Genomic DNA, 16,251 nt, shown 5'->3' on the forward strand with positions numbered 1-16,251 from the left:
TATGAGGTGATATCTCATCTTATGGTTTTAATTCATCAATCCCACTTCTGGGTATATATTCAAAAGACTTGAAATCAGGATTTCAAAGAGGTATCTGCACCCCCATATTTATTGCAACATTATCCACAGTATCCAAGATATGGAAACAACCCAAATGCCCATCTACAATGAACAGATAAAGAAAATGTGGTCTATACATACAATAGAATACTATTCCAGTTAAAAAATGAAGGAAATCCTGTCATTTGTGTCAACATGGATGAACCTTCGAGGACATTACACTAAGTGAAATAAGACAGTCACAGAAGGACAAATACTGCATGATTCTACTTACATAGGGTATCTAAAATAGTCAAACTCATGACATTTATCAAAGAACTGGAACCAACAGCCCTTAAATTTGTGTGGAATCATAAAAGGCCCCAAATCGCCAAGGAATTGTTGAAAAGGAAAAACAAAGCTGGGGGCATCACACTGCCAGATTTCAAGCTGCACTATAAAGCTGTGATCACAAAGACAGCATGGTACTGGCACAAAAACAGACACATAGACCAATGGAACAGAATACAGAACCCAGAAATGGACTGGGTTCATCTGGGCAACTAATCTTTGACAAAGCAGAAAAAAAACATCCAGTGGAAAAAAGTCTCTTCAATAAATGGTGCTGGGAAAATTGGACAGCTACATGCAAAAGAATGAAACTTGACCACTCTCTCACACCATACACAAAGATAAACTCCAAATGGATGAAAGACCTCACCGTGAGACAGGAATCCATCAAAATCCTAGAGGAGAACATAAGCAACAACCTCTTTGACATCAGCCACAGCAACTTTTTTCATGACACATCTCCAAAGGCAAGAGAAACAAAAGAAAAAATGAACTTGTGGAACTTCATCAAGATAAAAAGCTTCTGCACAGCCAAGGAAACAGTCAAAAAACCTAAGAGGCAGCCCATGAAATGGGAGAAGATATTTGCAATTGATACTACAGATAAAAGACTGGTATCCAAGATCTACAAAGAACTTCTCAAACTCAATACACGAGAAACAAATAAACAAATCCAAAAATGGGGAGAAGATATGAACAGACACTTTTCCAATGAAGATATACAAATGGCTAACAGACACATGAAAAAATGTTCAAAATCATTAGCCATCAAGGAAATTCAAATCAAAACCACACTAAGATACCACCTTACGCCAGTTAGAATGGCAAAAATGGACAAGGCAAGAAACAACAAATGTTGGAGAGGATGTGGAGAAAGGGGATCCCTCTTACATTGTTGGTGGGAATGCAAGTTGGTACAGCCACTCTGGAAAACAGTGTGGAGGTCCCTTAAAAAGTTAAAAATTGAGCTACCCTACGATCCAGCAATAGCACTACTGGGTATTTACCCCAAAGACACAGACGTAGTGAAGAGAAGAGCCATATGCACCCCAATGTTCATAGCAGCATTGTCCACAATAGCTAAATTGTGGAAGGAGCCAAGATGCCCTTCAACAGATGACTGGATTAGGAAGATGTGGTCCATATATACAATGGAATATTACTCAGCCATCAAAAAGAATGAGTTCTCAACATTTGCTGCAACATGAATGGGACTGGAGGAGATAATGCTAAGCGAAATAAGTCAAGCAGAGAAAGACAATTATCATATGGTTTCACTCATTTATGGAACATAAGAAGTAGGAAGATCAGTAGAAGAAAGGGAAGAAGAAAGGGGGGTGGTAAACAGAAGGGGGAATGAACCATGAGAGACTATGGGCTCTGGGAAACAAACTGAGGGCTTCAGAAGGGAGGGGGTGGGGGATTGGGATAGGCCAGTGGTGGGTATTAAGGTGGACACGTATTGCATGGTGCACTGGGTGTTATATGCAAGTAATGAATTATGGAACTTTCCATCAAAAACTAGGGATGTACTGTATGGTGACGAACATAATATAATAAAAAATATTATTATAAAAAAAAACAAAAAAACCCCAAAATAATAGCAAAACAAACAATCCAATTAGAAAATAGGCAGAGGATCTGAATAGAAAATTTTCCAAAGAACACACGCAATTTAGCTTTTTTCTTAAGCTTTTTTTTTTTTTTAGCTCTGTTAATAAAACTTTAATACTGTAAAGCAGAAAAAAAAAAAACTCATAGGAACAGAATAGAACGGTAGTTGCCAGGGGCTTGGGGGAGGAGAAAATAGGGAATTGTTTTCCAATGAATATAAAGTTTCTGTATGCAAGATGAGTAAGTTCTAGAAATTTATTGTACAACATAGTATCTTTGGTTAAAAATACACTATTGCGCACTTTAAAATATATTAAGAGAATAGATCTCAGGTAGAGTGTTAACAAACAAAGGCACCCTCTCAATAGCCTAAATAAAACCCTTCCATATTTGGGGGTGCCTGGATGGCTCAGTCAATTAAGCAACCAACTCTTGATTTCGGCTCAGGTCATGATCTCAGTGTCCTGGGATCAGCTCCCACATGGGGCTCTGCAATCACTCAGCAGGGAGTCTGCCTGAAGATTCTCTCTCTCGGTCTTCCTCTGCCCTCCCCCCAGCTCGTGTTCTCTCTAATATAAATAAATCTTTTAAAAAATTATTTTAAAAAACCCGTTCCAAATTTCATATTGATGTCTGCTTCTCAGAGAACTGGGAATAACACATTTCATTTTTAAAAAATAGAATTGACAATATCTTCCATTAGTATATTAGTATACTTCGCTTTTGCCCTGAGTTTATCAGGTGTTTTAGCATCCTTAGAATAGTTTTTTAATTAATATTTTGGCTTACATAAAAAGTTGACTAAAGGTCTCAACACTTTAAATTTCTTAACCATAGGAGTGCCTGGGTGGCTCAGTCAGTTAAGTGTCTGCCTTTGGCTAGGATCGTGATCCCAGGGTAATGGAATTGGGCCCCACATCCAGCTCCCTGCCCCACAGGGTGTCTGCTTATCCTTCTCCCTCTGCCTGCCACTCCCCTGCTTGTGCTTTCTCTCTCTGTGTCAAATAAATAATAAAATCTTTTTTAAAAAGGGGTCTACTGTGAGAGGAAATGGGGAAGGATCTGGAAAAGACTGGGAGAACTGGCAATGGAAGTCTAATGCTGAACAAAGGAGAGAGAGGAGCAAAGGACCTAGGCTGAGGTAGGAGTGCTGCCAGGCACATCTCATGGCCATCACAAGTGTATACACATTTCAGCCAAAACATTTCCACAAGCACTATCTTTTTGCCACCACTCGGAGTATCTTTCTATTACAATTGTCAAATAAGTCACCTAATGATTCAATGTTTCCTGAAATTTAGATGCTGCAAACTGCCTTATAAATGTTTCCAGACATCATAAATTTATCCAATTACAAGTTCCTAAAAATTGAATTTTACACAGTGGAGTTATAGAATTTGGAAATCAAAGTTCATACACTGACCTGTCCTTGTTTAATTGTGCAGTACCTTCCTTTGTTGGCGAAGGTAAAGTTCAACATCTTCCATTGTGCAATTTTTTATTGAATAATTGCAATTTTCTAAAAGCTTCAAAAACTTGAGATGAGTCCTCCATTCATTGAATGCTTCATTAAAATCTTAAACTGACTAATGAATCACAGATCTATACCTCTGAAACAAATAATACATTATATGTTAAAATAAATAAATAAATAAATAAATAAATAATCTTAAACTGATTTTGAATAAATGCAATAAAAATTGGAAGACCTATTTCTTTTTTTTTTAAGATTTTATTTATTTATTTATTTATTTATTTATTTATTTATTTATTTCAGAGAGAAGGAGAGAGTGCGAGCAGAGGGAGGAACAGAGGGAGAAGAACAGACTCCATGCTGAGCACAGAGCCTGATGTGGGGCTCGATCCTATGACCCTGAGATCATGACCCTGAGATCATGCCCTGAGCCAAAATCAAGAGTTGGATGCTTAACCAACTGAGCCACCCAGGTGCCCCTGGAAGACCTATTTCTAAAATTAGTCCAATTTCATTGTGGTGGCCTAGGTTGATTTATAAAATAGTTCTTTAAATCCTCGAGCATTTCTAAAATCTCATTGGTGATGGCTCCAGAGAAAAAGTGCATACCTTCTGAAGTATATTTTATAATTCGGCACAGGGCTTCATCACAAAAACTGTAAGTTATTTGCCCTGTGTATACAGGTATGTCTACATTTTGACACCAAAGCTTCTATTTAGATTATCAGAATATTGGAGTTTTCTTTGGATGCAATTGCGCATAATGTGTATTCCACAACAAATTCGAGTATATTTCTACTCCATAGGATTCTTAATTTACTAAGAACATTGTTTTTACCAAAAGGCTATACTCCTTAATAAAATCTGTTTTGTATTATCATCATAAACCTGATGATTTTCTTTTTAATGAGAAATTTTACTATTGACCTTATCGTAACTTTTGCAGTATTTCACGTTGACTTATAAACTCCCAAAAGCTTTAATTCCATGAATTGGATGAAAATTATTCATCATTCAAATTAATCTTACATTGAAATCATGAGGACATTAATATAAAATTGTCAACATTTGACTTTTTGTGAAGTTCTGCTAATGAAGTCAATATATTCACATTTCTTAATGGTTTCTTACTTATAAGTCTCTAATACTGTTCACTGACAAAGTAAACTCTCACTTCACTTTTCATACATACACATAAAATGGAATAAAAAATAAGTTATTTTAGAAAAATTGTTTTTCGAACTAGATGAAAGAATCGTGCTTTCTAGGGTGATACATAAATGCATATCCTGAAAGTGCATGTGTAAAACCATCAACTTTGGACATAGTCTCCTTCACATACCTACTAATTTTTGAAATAAATGATACTGCTTCTTCAGCAGATTTGTGTCTCTTGGTTCTCAAGTGACAAGACATGGCCCCCATGTGGTTTGTAATATTGACAAACATTTTGTGTAAAATACAATCTGATCATCATCAATTTCTTTGAGAAATTGAAATTCTGTGCTTAATTTGTTATTAAATAAGGAATGTACCTGGGATCATTACTGCTGAAAAAGTGCATTAGAAAATACAATATTGTTAATCAAATTATAGTTTCATTGTACAATAAATGACAAAACAATAGTAGAAAGAGCTTTCAATATGTCCTGCTGTTCCAAAACAAGACTATTCAGCCTCTATTTAATGCACATATTTCATGCATACCCAATCAACTAATTCTGTCTACCAGTGCCCTAGTGGCCTTGGATATCTTGCATGCTGTAGCACAAGTGACATCACAAGTGGCTGGAACACTAGGTGTTGTCAGGGGCATTATCACTGAATACTGCTACTACCACCAGTGCCCAAAAAGAGTTACCTGTTTCTAGGCTACAAGGAAATACATTTAACCATGTGTTGAAATGTTTCATTTTATCAGTGAGCACCATTACGTTGTCTTGGAAAGGGAAGTACTATTTTGTTGCACTTGGAAAGGGTCAAGATACAGACTCAAGTTATCTCTGGTCATCTTTTGGATTTTGCTGTGTGTCAAAGTGAGAAATCTTTTAACTACACATACATCCCATATACTACTAGATGAAACCATGGCAGAAACTGGAAGTGAAAAGTGGAGATCTACTACCACTAATCAGTTTACTCATGAAGCAGACAGGGAGATGAGCACTGGTACATAGGAAGTTGTTGTGTGTTTTTTTTAAATTTAATTATTTTATTTGAGAGAGAGAAAGAGAGAGAAAGAGCGCACACAAGCAGGGGGAGGGAGATGGACAAGCAGACTCTGCACCTAGCGCAGAGCCTGACACAGGGTCGATCCTACAACCTGAGCAGATCAAGAGTTGGACACTTAACCAACTGAGCCACCCAGGTTCCCCAAGTACACAGGAAGTTTATAGGAATGTGTTCTTAGGAACAAAACATGTGGTACAGGTAGAAGAAATACCACTGGGCCGAGGAAGAGCTGAGAAACAATGAAGTCACAAAAAAGGTCCTGGCTGATCCCATGGGGAGTTCTGGAATTGGGATTGTTCTTTTGAATGTCAAAAATTAGGAGAGGACAGACCTCTACATTTATCAGTCATTGGATGTAGTACCCAATATGGAATCATATATATCAATCATTGGATGAGGCAAGGTGGTTATATCTGAGGACAAGTCTTGGAATTAACTTAATACATTTTGTATTTTAAGCATTTAAAGAGGAATTCAGTTGAAAGGTGTCTGTTAACCACTCTCAGCAGCTGGAGAAAAAGGTGCTTTTGTTCTTAGAGGTATCAGAGTGGCATACTTTGGCATACTACTTCTCCAAACACATCCCAGCTTATCTCAATGCAACTATTCATAACAATTCCCCATTAAAAATGAAAAATCTGAAACACTGCTAAACTGGACAGGAGTGAGAAGCAGGCATAATTCAGCACTGTCCTAAACATTGGCATGTACAACCAAGTACTACCATTACCTCCTGGTTTTTTTCTCTTTGGGGAACATTTTACAACCTTTTGGTCTCTATAACAGAGATTCTTTCTCTGCCTACCTCCTAAATGTTTGTCTTCCCTTAAGAATTCAATCTTTGTCACCTCATATTACTCTATATTCAGTTCAATCTTGTCCATATCCATGACTTCAAAAAAAAAAACTGAGTAGATTTTATATGACAAACACTGTGCTTATTTCTGGAGATACTTTTAAAAATAAGATCTCATCTATGTTCCTGTATAGAGGCAAACACATGATTCTATGAGAGTATATAAAAATCTCATCAAAGACCACCAAATTTAAATCATATGGAGGCTTTTAGGGTCAGAGAAGACTTTTTGCCTTAAAGGACATAAGAGAAGAAGAGGAATTAGTGGATGAAGAGTAGGAGGGAAGATTTTCCATATAGAAGAAGTAGTGTGGCACATTCAAGCTGGTGCACGTATTTCAACATGGATGAAATTTGCAGGGATGAAACAGTGAGAGATATTGTCTAAGAAAGGACATATAAGAGTTTGAGACTTTATCTTGAAGGCTGTGATGAGGCTCAAAAAGATTCTCAGTGGACTACCATCAGATTGCATTTTAGAAAATCAAACTGTCAACACGTGGAAAATGATTTGGATTGGATATGTTGCAATAATCGAAGAATCCAAAAATAAACTATAAAGGCCTAATCTAAAACAGTTCAAGTGATGTTGGGGGGAAAATGTCTAATTTGGAAGTGATTATGGAGACATAATAGAGGAAAACTGAATATAGGAGTGAGGAGAATAGAAAAGTTTATAGATATGCTAAGGTTTCTCAATAGGGTAACTGACTAGGTAGTGCTACTCACTAAAAAGAAAATAATATAGAAGAAGGAGTAAGGTCAGAAATAAGAACTGGTGAGTGCAATTTCAACTTGTTGCATCCAAAGTGCTCATGAGACATCTGAAAGTGATTTACAATGGGCAGCTGTATATATATGATTAGCATTCAGAAAAGAAATATGGGCTGGAGACACATATTCTGGGAGGTCAGTATCAATACAGGTGATGTGGAAGGCATATAAAGAGATAAGACCAGCCAAAAAAAGTCTTTAGATTGAGGAGAAAAAGATCCATTAATCTTACAGGGACATCAAAATTTATAGAATAGGGAAGAAAACCTTCCAGGAAGTCTAAGCATGTAGAGAAGTAGGAAACATCTGGAAGGTGAAATACCATAGAAATCAAGGGATTTGATTTGAAGGGGTTGGTTTGAAGAAGACAGGACTGATAAAAAAAAAATCTAATGAGGCATTAAGTTTTGTAATAGAAGAATTAAGACATGTCCATTGATTCAGCTGCCTGAACAAAGGAAGCATTAAAAAATCTTGACAAGAGCAGTCTCAGTGGTAGGGCAGAAGCCAGATTTCAGTGGATATATATGACACACTCTCTGGGATGCAGAAAGAAGGGGTAGAAGATAAAAAGACATATAGGGTTGAGATAGGTATAATCTATTCTGCTTCTAAGATGAAGGAGACTTGAATATGATTATATGCTGAGAGATAGCCAGAAAAGAGATCAAGTTTAAAGACACATGAGAGGAAAATGATACTTGGACAAGGTCACTAAGAAGAAAAAAGAGGACAAATTTGAGAGAAATATCCTGAAACAGGAAGGTTATAAGGAGGAAAAAACAAAAGATAAGGATGGGTTCTATTGTGGGTTGAGCTGTGTTCTTAAAAAATACATGTTCAAGTTCTAAAGTCTGGTACCTGTGAATGTGACATTATTTGGAAAAAGGGTCTTTATAACTGCAATCAAGTTAAAATGATGTCATACTGAATTATGGAGGCCTTAATTCAATGACTGATGTCCTTATAAATGATGAAAATTTAAAACCACATAGACACAGAGGGGAGAAGGTCATGTGAACATGGAGATTATTTTAACAAAATATAATATTTTGGTTTGAAACTAAGTTTAGCTAAAGAATTTTTATATTTGCTTGAGATTGGGTAATGTGCAATCTATGGTTTCAAGGCTCTATTTAACCAGTGATGCTGACCAACAGAATGATTGCTGAAACCAAATGACCAAGACTCACTAGACTCACTTCTTTTACTCTCTGTCTTGCAAAACAAGGAGTTACTGTTCACAATATGAATTGGGCATCATGTAACTGGTACTTGCTTCTCAGGTACTGATAGTGATTAAAACGTTTCCTCGAATGAGTAATTTAATCTTCCCCATAAAACCTTATTGATTTCCATTGTAAATTATTTTGTCCAATGTCTTGTATTCCCTCTGTGTAGATGATCAGATATTCAAATATAAGTGATTTCAAATTAATGTTTTACTCTAGTCTTTTTTCAATATTTTAGTCAATTGCTTCATTTCTTTCAAATGATTTGTAATGCAAATGAAAGAATCTGAGAAGTCACAAGTTGGATTCTGACCTCTTAAATTAACTTCATTTAAATAGCTCCAGCTACAGTAAAGAGCAGACCTTCTTGCTTTTGGGGTGAAAAGAATCACAATTCGAAATGTCAGTTGCCTCAGGCAGGCACATCACATTGAGTTGTATTTAAACATAGCTTAAAGCTAGCTTCACACTGAATTATAATAGAAAAGTCACTGAAGTCATCTCTTTTCATTCACAGTAGAAAAAGGAAAAGAATTTTCGTATTACTTAAGATACCAAAAATGGTTCATGTATATATAACAGTCCGCTAGAGTTACCTTTATATAATGACAGTTTTTCTCTGATAAATCTAAAAACGTATAAACTTATCCAATAATTGATACTATTTGGTATAATATCAGTGTACATATGAATTAATGTGATGCAAATATAGAGATACAAAATTAGTTCAGTAATTATTTTAGTTGGCAACAATGAAGATTGGTAGTTAATGATTATCTAAGGGGGAAACAACAAAAGCATTTTGAGGTCTAAAAGTATAAATCATGAAAAAAAAAATAAAGCCATCACAGACAAAACAGTTTTAAAAAGAAGATCTCTCCTACTTTATGTAGATTCAGGTAGATACCCACAAGATATTACCAAGCTGGGCCAGTAATATATTCTCACCATAAATCCTTTGTAATACATATATTACCTTAAATTATTTGCTAATTATTTCTTAATACAATAAGAAATCAAGACTACAAATAGAAAAGACTTAGCAAATAAAATAAGAATACATCAAATTAAAAATTATGATTGCAGCCTAAATTATACTCAAAGGAAAATGTATAAGCTTAAATATTTTTAGTAAACTGAGCTAAAGAGATAGTAACAAAAGAAAGAAAAATTAGTAGGCAGAAAACTATTTTAAAAACAACTACAGTAAAGGAGTAATACTAATAAAAGCAGAAATCAAAATATTAGTGAAAGACAACATACGGTCTTTCTTCTTTTTTTACGGTCCAACCATACTGGTCTTTTTTAGTTTTCTTTTTCTGCATTAGGGCATTTTCCTAAGCTGTTTCTTCAACCTGGAATGACATCTGCCCCTTCTTTTCACCTAAATAATATTAAGTCTTTAGAGATCTCAATTTAAACAACACTTCTTCAGAGAGGTTTCCTTGACAACCATATGGGTTAATTCTTTCTCAAGTATATATCTACACAATCTAGTGCTTATCACAACTTTGATTACTTGTTCACTGCTAGATTATAAGCTTCATCAGGGAAAGGACCATATCTGACTATTTCACCACAGAATTTTAGGGCCCAGTATAGTGTTTTAGTATAATATGGGCTTGAAACATTTGTATTGAATGAGTACATAAGTAAATAAATGAATGGAAAAAGTCTTAAGAAAAAAAATACAATAAAATATACAATTTTCCAGAAATTTAAATCCACAAATAAAAAAGAACTGCAAATACACAAAATTAAGAATGGAAAAAGCAAAGAACATATGTTAAAATGATTTTATAAATTGTCAGAGATCACTAAATGTGAGCCTATATAACCATATTTTTAAATCTCATGTAAATCAATAATTTCCTGGAAATATATAAACGATTAAAAAAAAGTTACACAGGGGCGGCTGGGTGGCTCAGTTGTTAAGCGCCTGCCTTCAGCTCAGGGCGTGATCCCAGTGTTCTGGAATCGAGCCCCCCATCAGGCTCCTCCACTGGGAGCCTGCTTCTTCCTCTCCCACTCCCCCTACTTGTGTTCCTTCTCTCGCTGCCTGTCTCTCTCTCTGTCAAATAAATAAATAAAATCTTTAAAAAAAAAAAAAAGTTATACAAAGAAAAATAACCCAATAGCCAGGGGAAATTTTTTCAAGTTTTTCAAATATAATCTCTACAAAATTTCCTTTAAACATTCAAAGAACAAATATAATTTTGTAAAGCTGGCATAATCTAGCTTTATAAACCAGAGACAACAAACACAATGCTAAAAAAAAAAAAATCTTAACAATTCAATCTCAATTATCAACATAGCAGTAAAAATACTAAATGGAAGTTTGTCAACTCAACTATAGGAGAATATTAAAAGAATAATGTAGCTTGGGCACCTGGGTGGCTCGGTCGGTTAAGCTTCCAACTCTTGATTTCAGCTCAAGTCATGATCTCGGGGTTGGGTCTCCATGCTGGGAGTGAAGCTTGCTTAGGATTCTCTCTCTGCCTCTGCCAGTCCCTCCTCTGTAAAAATAAATAAATAAATAAATAAATAAATAAATAAATAAATACCCTGACCAAGTAGGGTTTATCTCAGGAATTTAAAGAGGGTAGAAAATTTAAGAAATACAGTAATATAGTATCAATAGGCCAAAAGAGAAAAACCATATGATGAGATCAATAGATGCACAGGAAAGGACATTTGATCCAAATCTAGCATGTGTTCCTCATAAAAAATAAAAGCAAAAAACAAAAAACATAAACCTCAAAAAAAATTTCATTGACTAGTTATAGTTATATAGGGTTATACTTTATAGTAAAACAGAGCAAGAGGAGAGGGTAACATAGAATGGTTTTATCAGTCATGTCTCAACCAACTGGTAGTGCCTACCAGAAGTAGTACTAGAAAGGAGAATTCTTAAGCTTCAAGATTCAGAAGGAAACAGTGCCATGATCTACCCATATGCGTGTCAAGGAAATCTCTCTGAATAATGGTTAAACTGAGAGTTCTAAGTAATTAGTATTATTTAGGTGAGATGAAGAGGCAGGTATCATTCCAGGTTGAGGAAATAGCTTATGAAAATGCCCTGTGGCAGAAAAAGGAAACTAAAGGAGATGAGTATGTTTGGAGCATAAAAATGTCCTTATTGATACACTGAAGACAGTTTCTTTAAAGTCAGTAGCAAAGCAAGGAAGTCCAGTAGTGAAAATTACTAAACACTGACTTGAAACTTCAAGCCAGTACAATAAATAGGTGAGAAAACCAAAATATGACATATAGCTATTGTACACAGCCAAATTTATTTTTATTTTCATATGATGCTGTTATCCAACTAAAAATGGAAGACAAGAACCTGAACAAAGAAAAGATTAAAACTAGTAAGAGTCTAGTAAAATATCTGATTACAAAATAAGTATGCAAAATCAAGAGCATTTTTCACAGAACTAGAACACTCAATCCTAAAATTTGCATGGAACCATAAAAGACCCTCATAGTCAAAACAAGCCTGGAAAAGAAGAACAAAACTGGAGGCATCACAATTTCAGATTTAAAGATGTATTACAAAGCTGTAGTGACCAAAACAGTATGGTACTTGCACAAAAACAGACACATAGATCAAAAGACAGAACAGAGAGACCAGAAATAAATCCGCAATTGTATGGCCAATTAATCTTTGACAAAGGAGGCAAGAATACACAATGGGGAAAGATAGTCTTGTCAACAAATGGTATTGGGAAAATTGGACAGCTACATGCAAAACAATGAAACTGTATGGCTTTCTCATACCATACACAAATATAAACTCAAAATGGATTAAATACCTGACTGTGAGACAGGAATCCATCAAAATCCTGAAACCAAAGAACTCCTAGAAGACAGCACAGGCAGTAATTTCTGTGACATCAGCAGTAGCAACATTTTTCTAGACATGTCTCCTGAGGTAAGGGATACAAAAGCAAAAATAAACTATTGGGACTACATCAAAATAAAAAGCTTCTGTACAGCAAAGGAAAAAATCAATGACTAAAAGGCAACCTACTGAATGGGAGAAGATATTTGCAAATGACATCTGATAAAGGGTAAGTATCCAAAATCTATACAGAATTTATATAACTCAAACCAAAACACAAATAATCCAATTAAAAAATGGGCAGAAGACATAAAAAGACATTTCTCCAAGGAAGACATGTAGATGGCCAACGGACATATGAAAAGCTACTCAACATCAGTCCTCATTAGGGAAATGCAAATCGAAACCACAATGAGATATCACCTCACACCTGTCAGAATGTTTAAAATCAAAAACACACACAGAAAAAAAACCAAACAAGCGTTAGTGAGTATGTGGAGAAAAAGGAACACTTGTGTACTGTTGGTGGGAATGCAAACTGGTACAGACACTCTGGAACACGGTATGGATGTTCCTCAAAAAGTTAAAAATAGAACTACTCTATGATCCAGTAATTGTGCTACTGGGTATTTACCCAAAGAATATAAAAACACTAATTTGAAAAGATATATGCACCCTTATGTTAATTGCAGCACTATTCCCAAAAGCCAAATAATGGAAGCAGCCCAAGCATCTATCAATTAAAAAAAAAAAAAAGAGATGGACACTTAACCAAGTGTCTATCAACAGATGAATGGATAAAGATAGATATATATATATATACAATGGAATGTTATTCAGCCATAAAAAAGAATGAAATCTTGCCATTTGCAACAACATTGATGGAGCTAGAGAGTATAATGCTAAGTGAAATAAACCAGTTGGAAAAAGACAAATACCATATAATTTCACTCATACATGGAATTTAATAAACAAAACAAATGAACAACAGGGAAAAAAAAAAGACAAACCAAAAACGGACTCTTAATTATAGAGAACAAACAAATAGTTACCAGAGGGGAGGTGGGTGGAAGGATAGGTGAAATAGGTGAAGGGGATTAAGAGTACACTTATCTGGATGAGCACTGAGTAATATATGGAATTGCTGAATCACTATATTGTACACCTGAAACTAATGTAACACTGTATTAACTATACCGGGATTAAAATTTTTAAAAAATGAAATTAAAAAAAATAATGAAAAAATAGGAAAGAGAAGTCTTAAACTAGGCAAAGAAACTAATACAGCAATGTATGTTAACTATACTGAAATTTTTTAAATAATTTTTTATTACATTATGTTAGTCACCATACAGTACATTCCTGGTTTTTGATGTAAAGTTCGATGATTCATTAGTTGCGCATAACACCCAGTGCACCATGCAATACATGCCCTCCTTAATACCCATCACCAGCCTATCCCATTCCCCCACTCCCCTCCCCTCTGAAGCCCTCAGTTTGTTTCCCAGAGTCCATAGTCTTTCATGGTTCATTCCACCTTCTGTTTACTCCCCCTTTCTTCTTCCCTTTCTTCTCCTACCGATCTTCCTACTTCTTATGTTCCATAAATGAGTGAAACCATATGATAATTGTCTTTCTCTGCTTGACTTATTTCGCTTAGCATTATCTCCTCCAGTCCCATTCATGTTGCAGCAAATGTTGAGAAATCATTCTTTTTGATGGCTGAGTAATATTCCATTGTATATATGGACCACATCTTCTTAATCCAGTCATCTGTTGAAGGGCATCTCAGCTCCTTCCACGATTTAGCTATTGTGAAATTTTTTTTAAAAATTGGTAAAACTTTTTTGAAGACTTCGGTAGACAGAATAATGGCCCGCAAAATATCTACATCTTAATCTCTGGAACCTGTGAATATGTTACTTTTTATGTTAAAAGGGGATTTGAGAGGTATGATTAAATTGGTGATTTTGAGATTATCCTGGATTAACCATGTAGGCTCAATGTAATCACAAGGATCCTAAGGAAAAGATGGAGGTAGTGAGGTCAAAATCAGAGAAGGAGATAAGATGAAGGAGGAAGCAGAGATCAAGGAATTTGAAGATGCTACACTACAGCTTTGAAGATAGAAAAAGAGGTCATAAATCAAAGAATCCAGGTGTCTTCTAGAAGTTAGAAAAGGCAAGGAAAGTCTTCCCTAAGCCTCCAATAGGAATGCAGCCCTGCTGACACCTTGAAATTAGAACTTCTGACCTCCAGAACTAGAAGACAATACATTTTTGTTATTTAAACCAAGTTTGTGGCAATAATCTGTTACAGCAGCAACAGGAAACTCATACAAGAGCAATGGATAACTTTAAAATTATAGCTATTCTAGGACAGCAATTCTACTAGGAACTGATCCTAAAGAAGTTATCAGAGAGAATACAAATAGCTAAATAAAAGTGCATGCGCTACAACACCGTTTATAGTTATTAGCAATTGGAAACTACATAAGTGTCAAACAATAGGGGATTTATTAAATAAATCATTATAGATCCTCAGTAAAAATGCGTAACACAGTAGTTATAAATTAGCTGCTGGAAAAAATCTAGAGAAGTTGGAAAATTGTAAAATTTTTTTTTAAAAAGAAGATAGTTTACAAACTGCACTGTTTCATATCAGTCTCAATATATCAATAGTGGTTCTATTGGCTAGGAATGCCTGGGGCACTCACCTGGGCCAGTACTAGTTGCGGCAAGCCCCTACATAGATTTCTTGACCACAGCCAACATTGTGGCTGGACCCATGTTTGTGGCTCTTGTTATGATTCTAAGATGCACCTTAGCAACAACTATTAGGGAACTTTGAAAACACAAGGCTTATTACTCACAAGTCTTGGCGCAACTCAGGGTCACACAGGAGGGACTTAGGTATAGGGAAGAGGAAAAAGCAAGGACCTGGGTTTCTGCCTTTATTAGAGTGAAGAGTGAGGTGCCTAGGGTTTCACAGGTTTACTCTTTATTGGCAAATTTTAAACAGAAGTGCAGGAATTAGGGTATGGGAAGTGAAAAGGGTTCACTCAAGCTGTCAGTTATCTAAGTCAACCAGGGCTTCCTAAAAGGAAACTTCATGGGTGAGGGCAGCCTTGTTCTTTATCTAGTTATTCAGCTAGTAGCTGTGTCATATAGCTAGCAATAAGTTTATTCAAGATGGAAGTCTTTTTTTAAAGATTTATTTATTTATTTATTTATTTATTTATTTATTTATTTGAGAGACAGTGAGTGGGGGAGGGCAGTGAGAGAGAATCTTCAAGCAGACTCCCCAGTGAGCATGGAGCCTGAGGTGGGGCTCCATCCCAGGACCAATGAGATCATAATCTGAGCCAAAACGAAGAGTCAGACACTCAAACAACTGAGCTACCCAGCTGCACCCAAGATGGAGGTCTTTGAAAAGGATGCCTCAGCAATCAAAAGCTTAATGTCAGGTACTTATATTACATTCAAAAAAAGCTTGTCAGGCACTTACACTACACACATATAGTATAATACCAATTTTTACAAAGATATATATCTTATTCTATTCAAGCCATTTAGTTATCTCCAGGTGGTGGAACTGTAGGTGATTTTCCTTCATATCATGATAGAGACTAATTTTATAATCAACACCAGTTATAAATGTATAAAACAAATAATTTTATATATATATCTGCTAGCCAAAAAGAGCCTATGAAGAAATAATTATATTCATAAATATCAGTATCAATTATTATACAATATAAAATAGCCTCAAGGTATAATATAATTATGTTTTCCTCCACAATAAACAACCCCAACCTCTCTAATAATTGGAGCCT

General features: G+C 35.3%; 1 protein-coding gene across 1 annotated transcript in view; it reads right to left on the bottom strand.

Annotated features, from left to right (window-relative positions):
- Positions 1 to 10,961: 10,961 nt before the first annotated feature.
- Positions 10,962 to 16,251, bottom strand: part of MSH4 (mutS homolog 4) — a 118,585-nt gene continuing 113,295 nt past the window's right edge. The window contains exons 20-21 of the mRNA XM_057310549.1: positions 12,388 to 12,501; positions 10,962 to 11,088 (exon numbers count right to left, since the gene is read on the bottom strand). Of these exons, the coding sequence (XP_057166532.1) occupies positions 12,469 to 12,501 (33 nt within the window). The 3' untranslated portion in view covers positions 10,962 to 11,088; positions 12,388 to 12,468. The remainder of the gene's footprint in view (positions 11,089 to 12,387; positions 12,502 to 16,251) is intronic.

This window comes from Ursus arctos, unplaced genomic scaffold, assembly GCF_023065955.2.
Source record: "Ursus arctos isolate Adak ecotype North America unplaced genomic scaffold, UrsArc2.0 scaffold_12, whole genome shotgun sequence".
In the NCBI taxonomy this organism is placed as follows: domain Eukaryota; kingdom Metazoa; phylum Chordata; class Mammalia; order Carnivora; family Ursidae; genus Ursus; species Ursus arctos.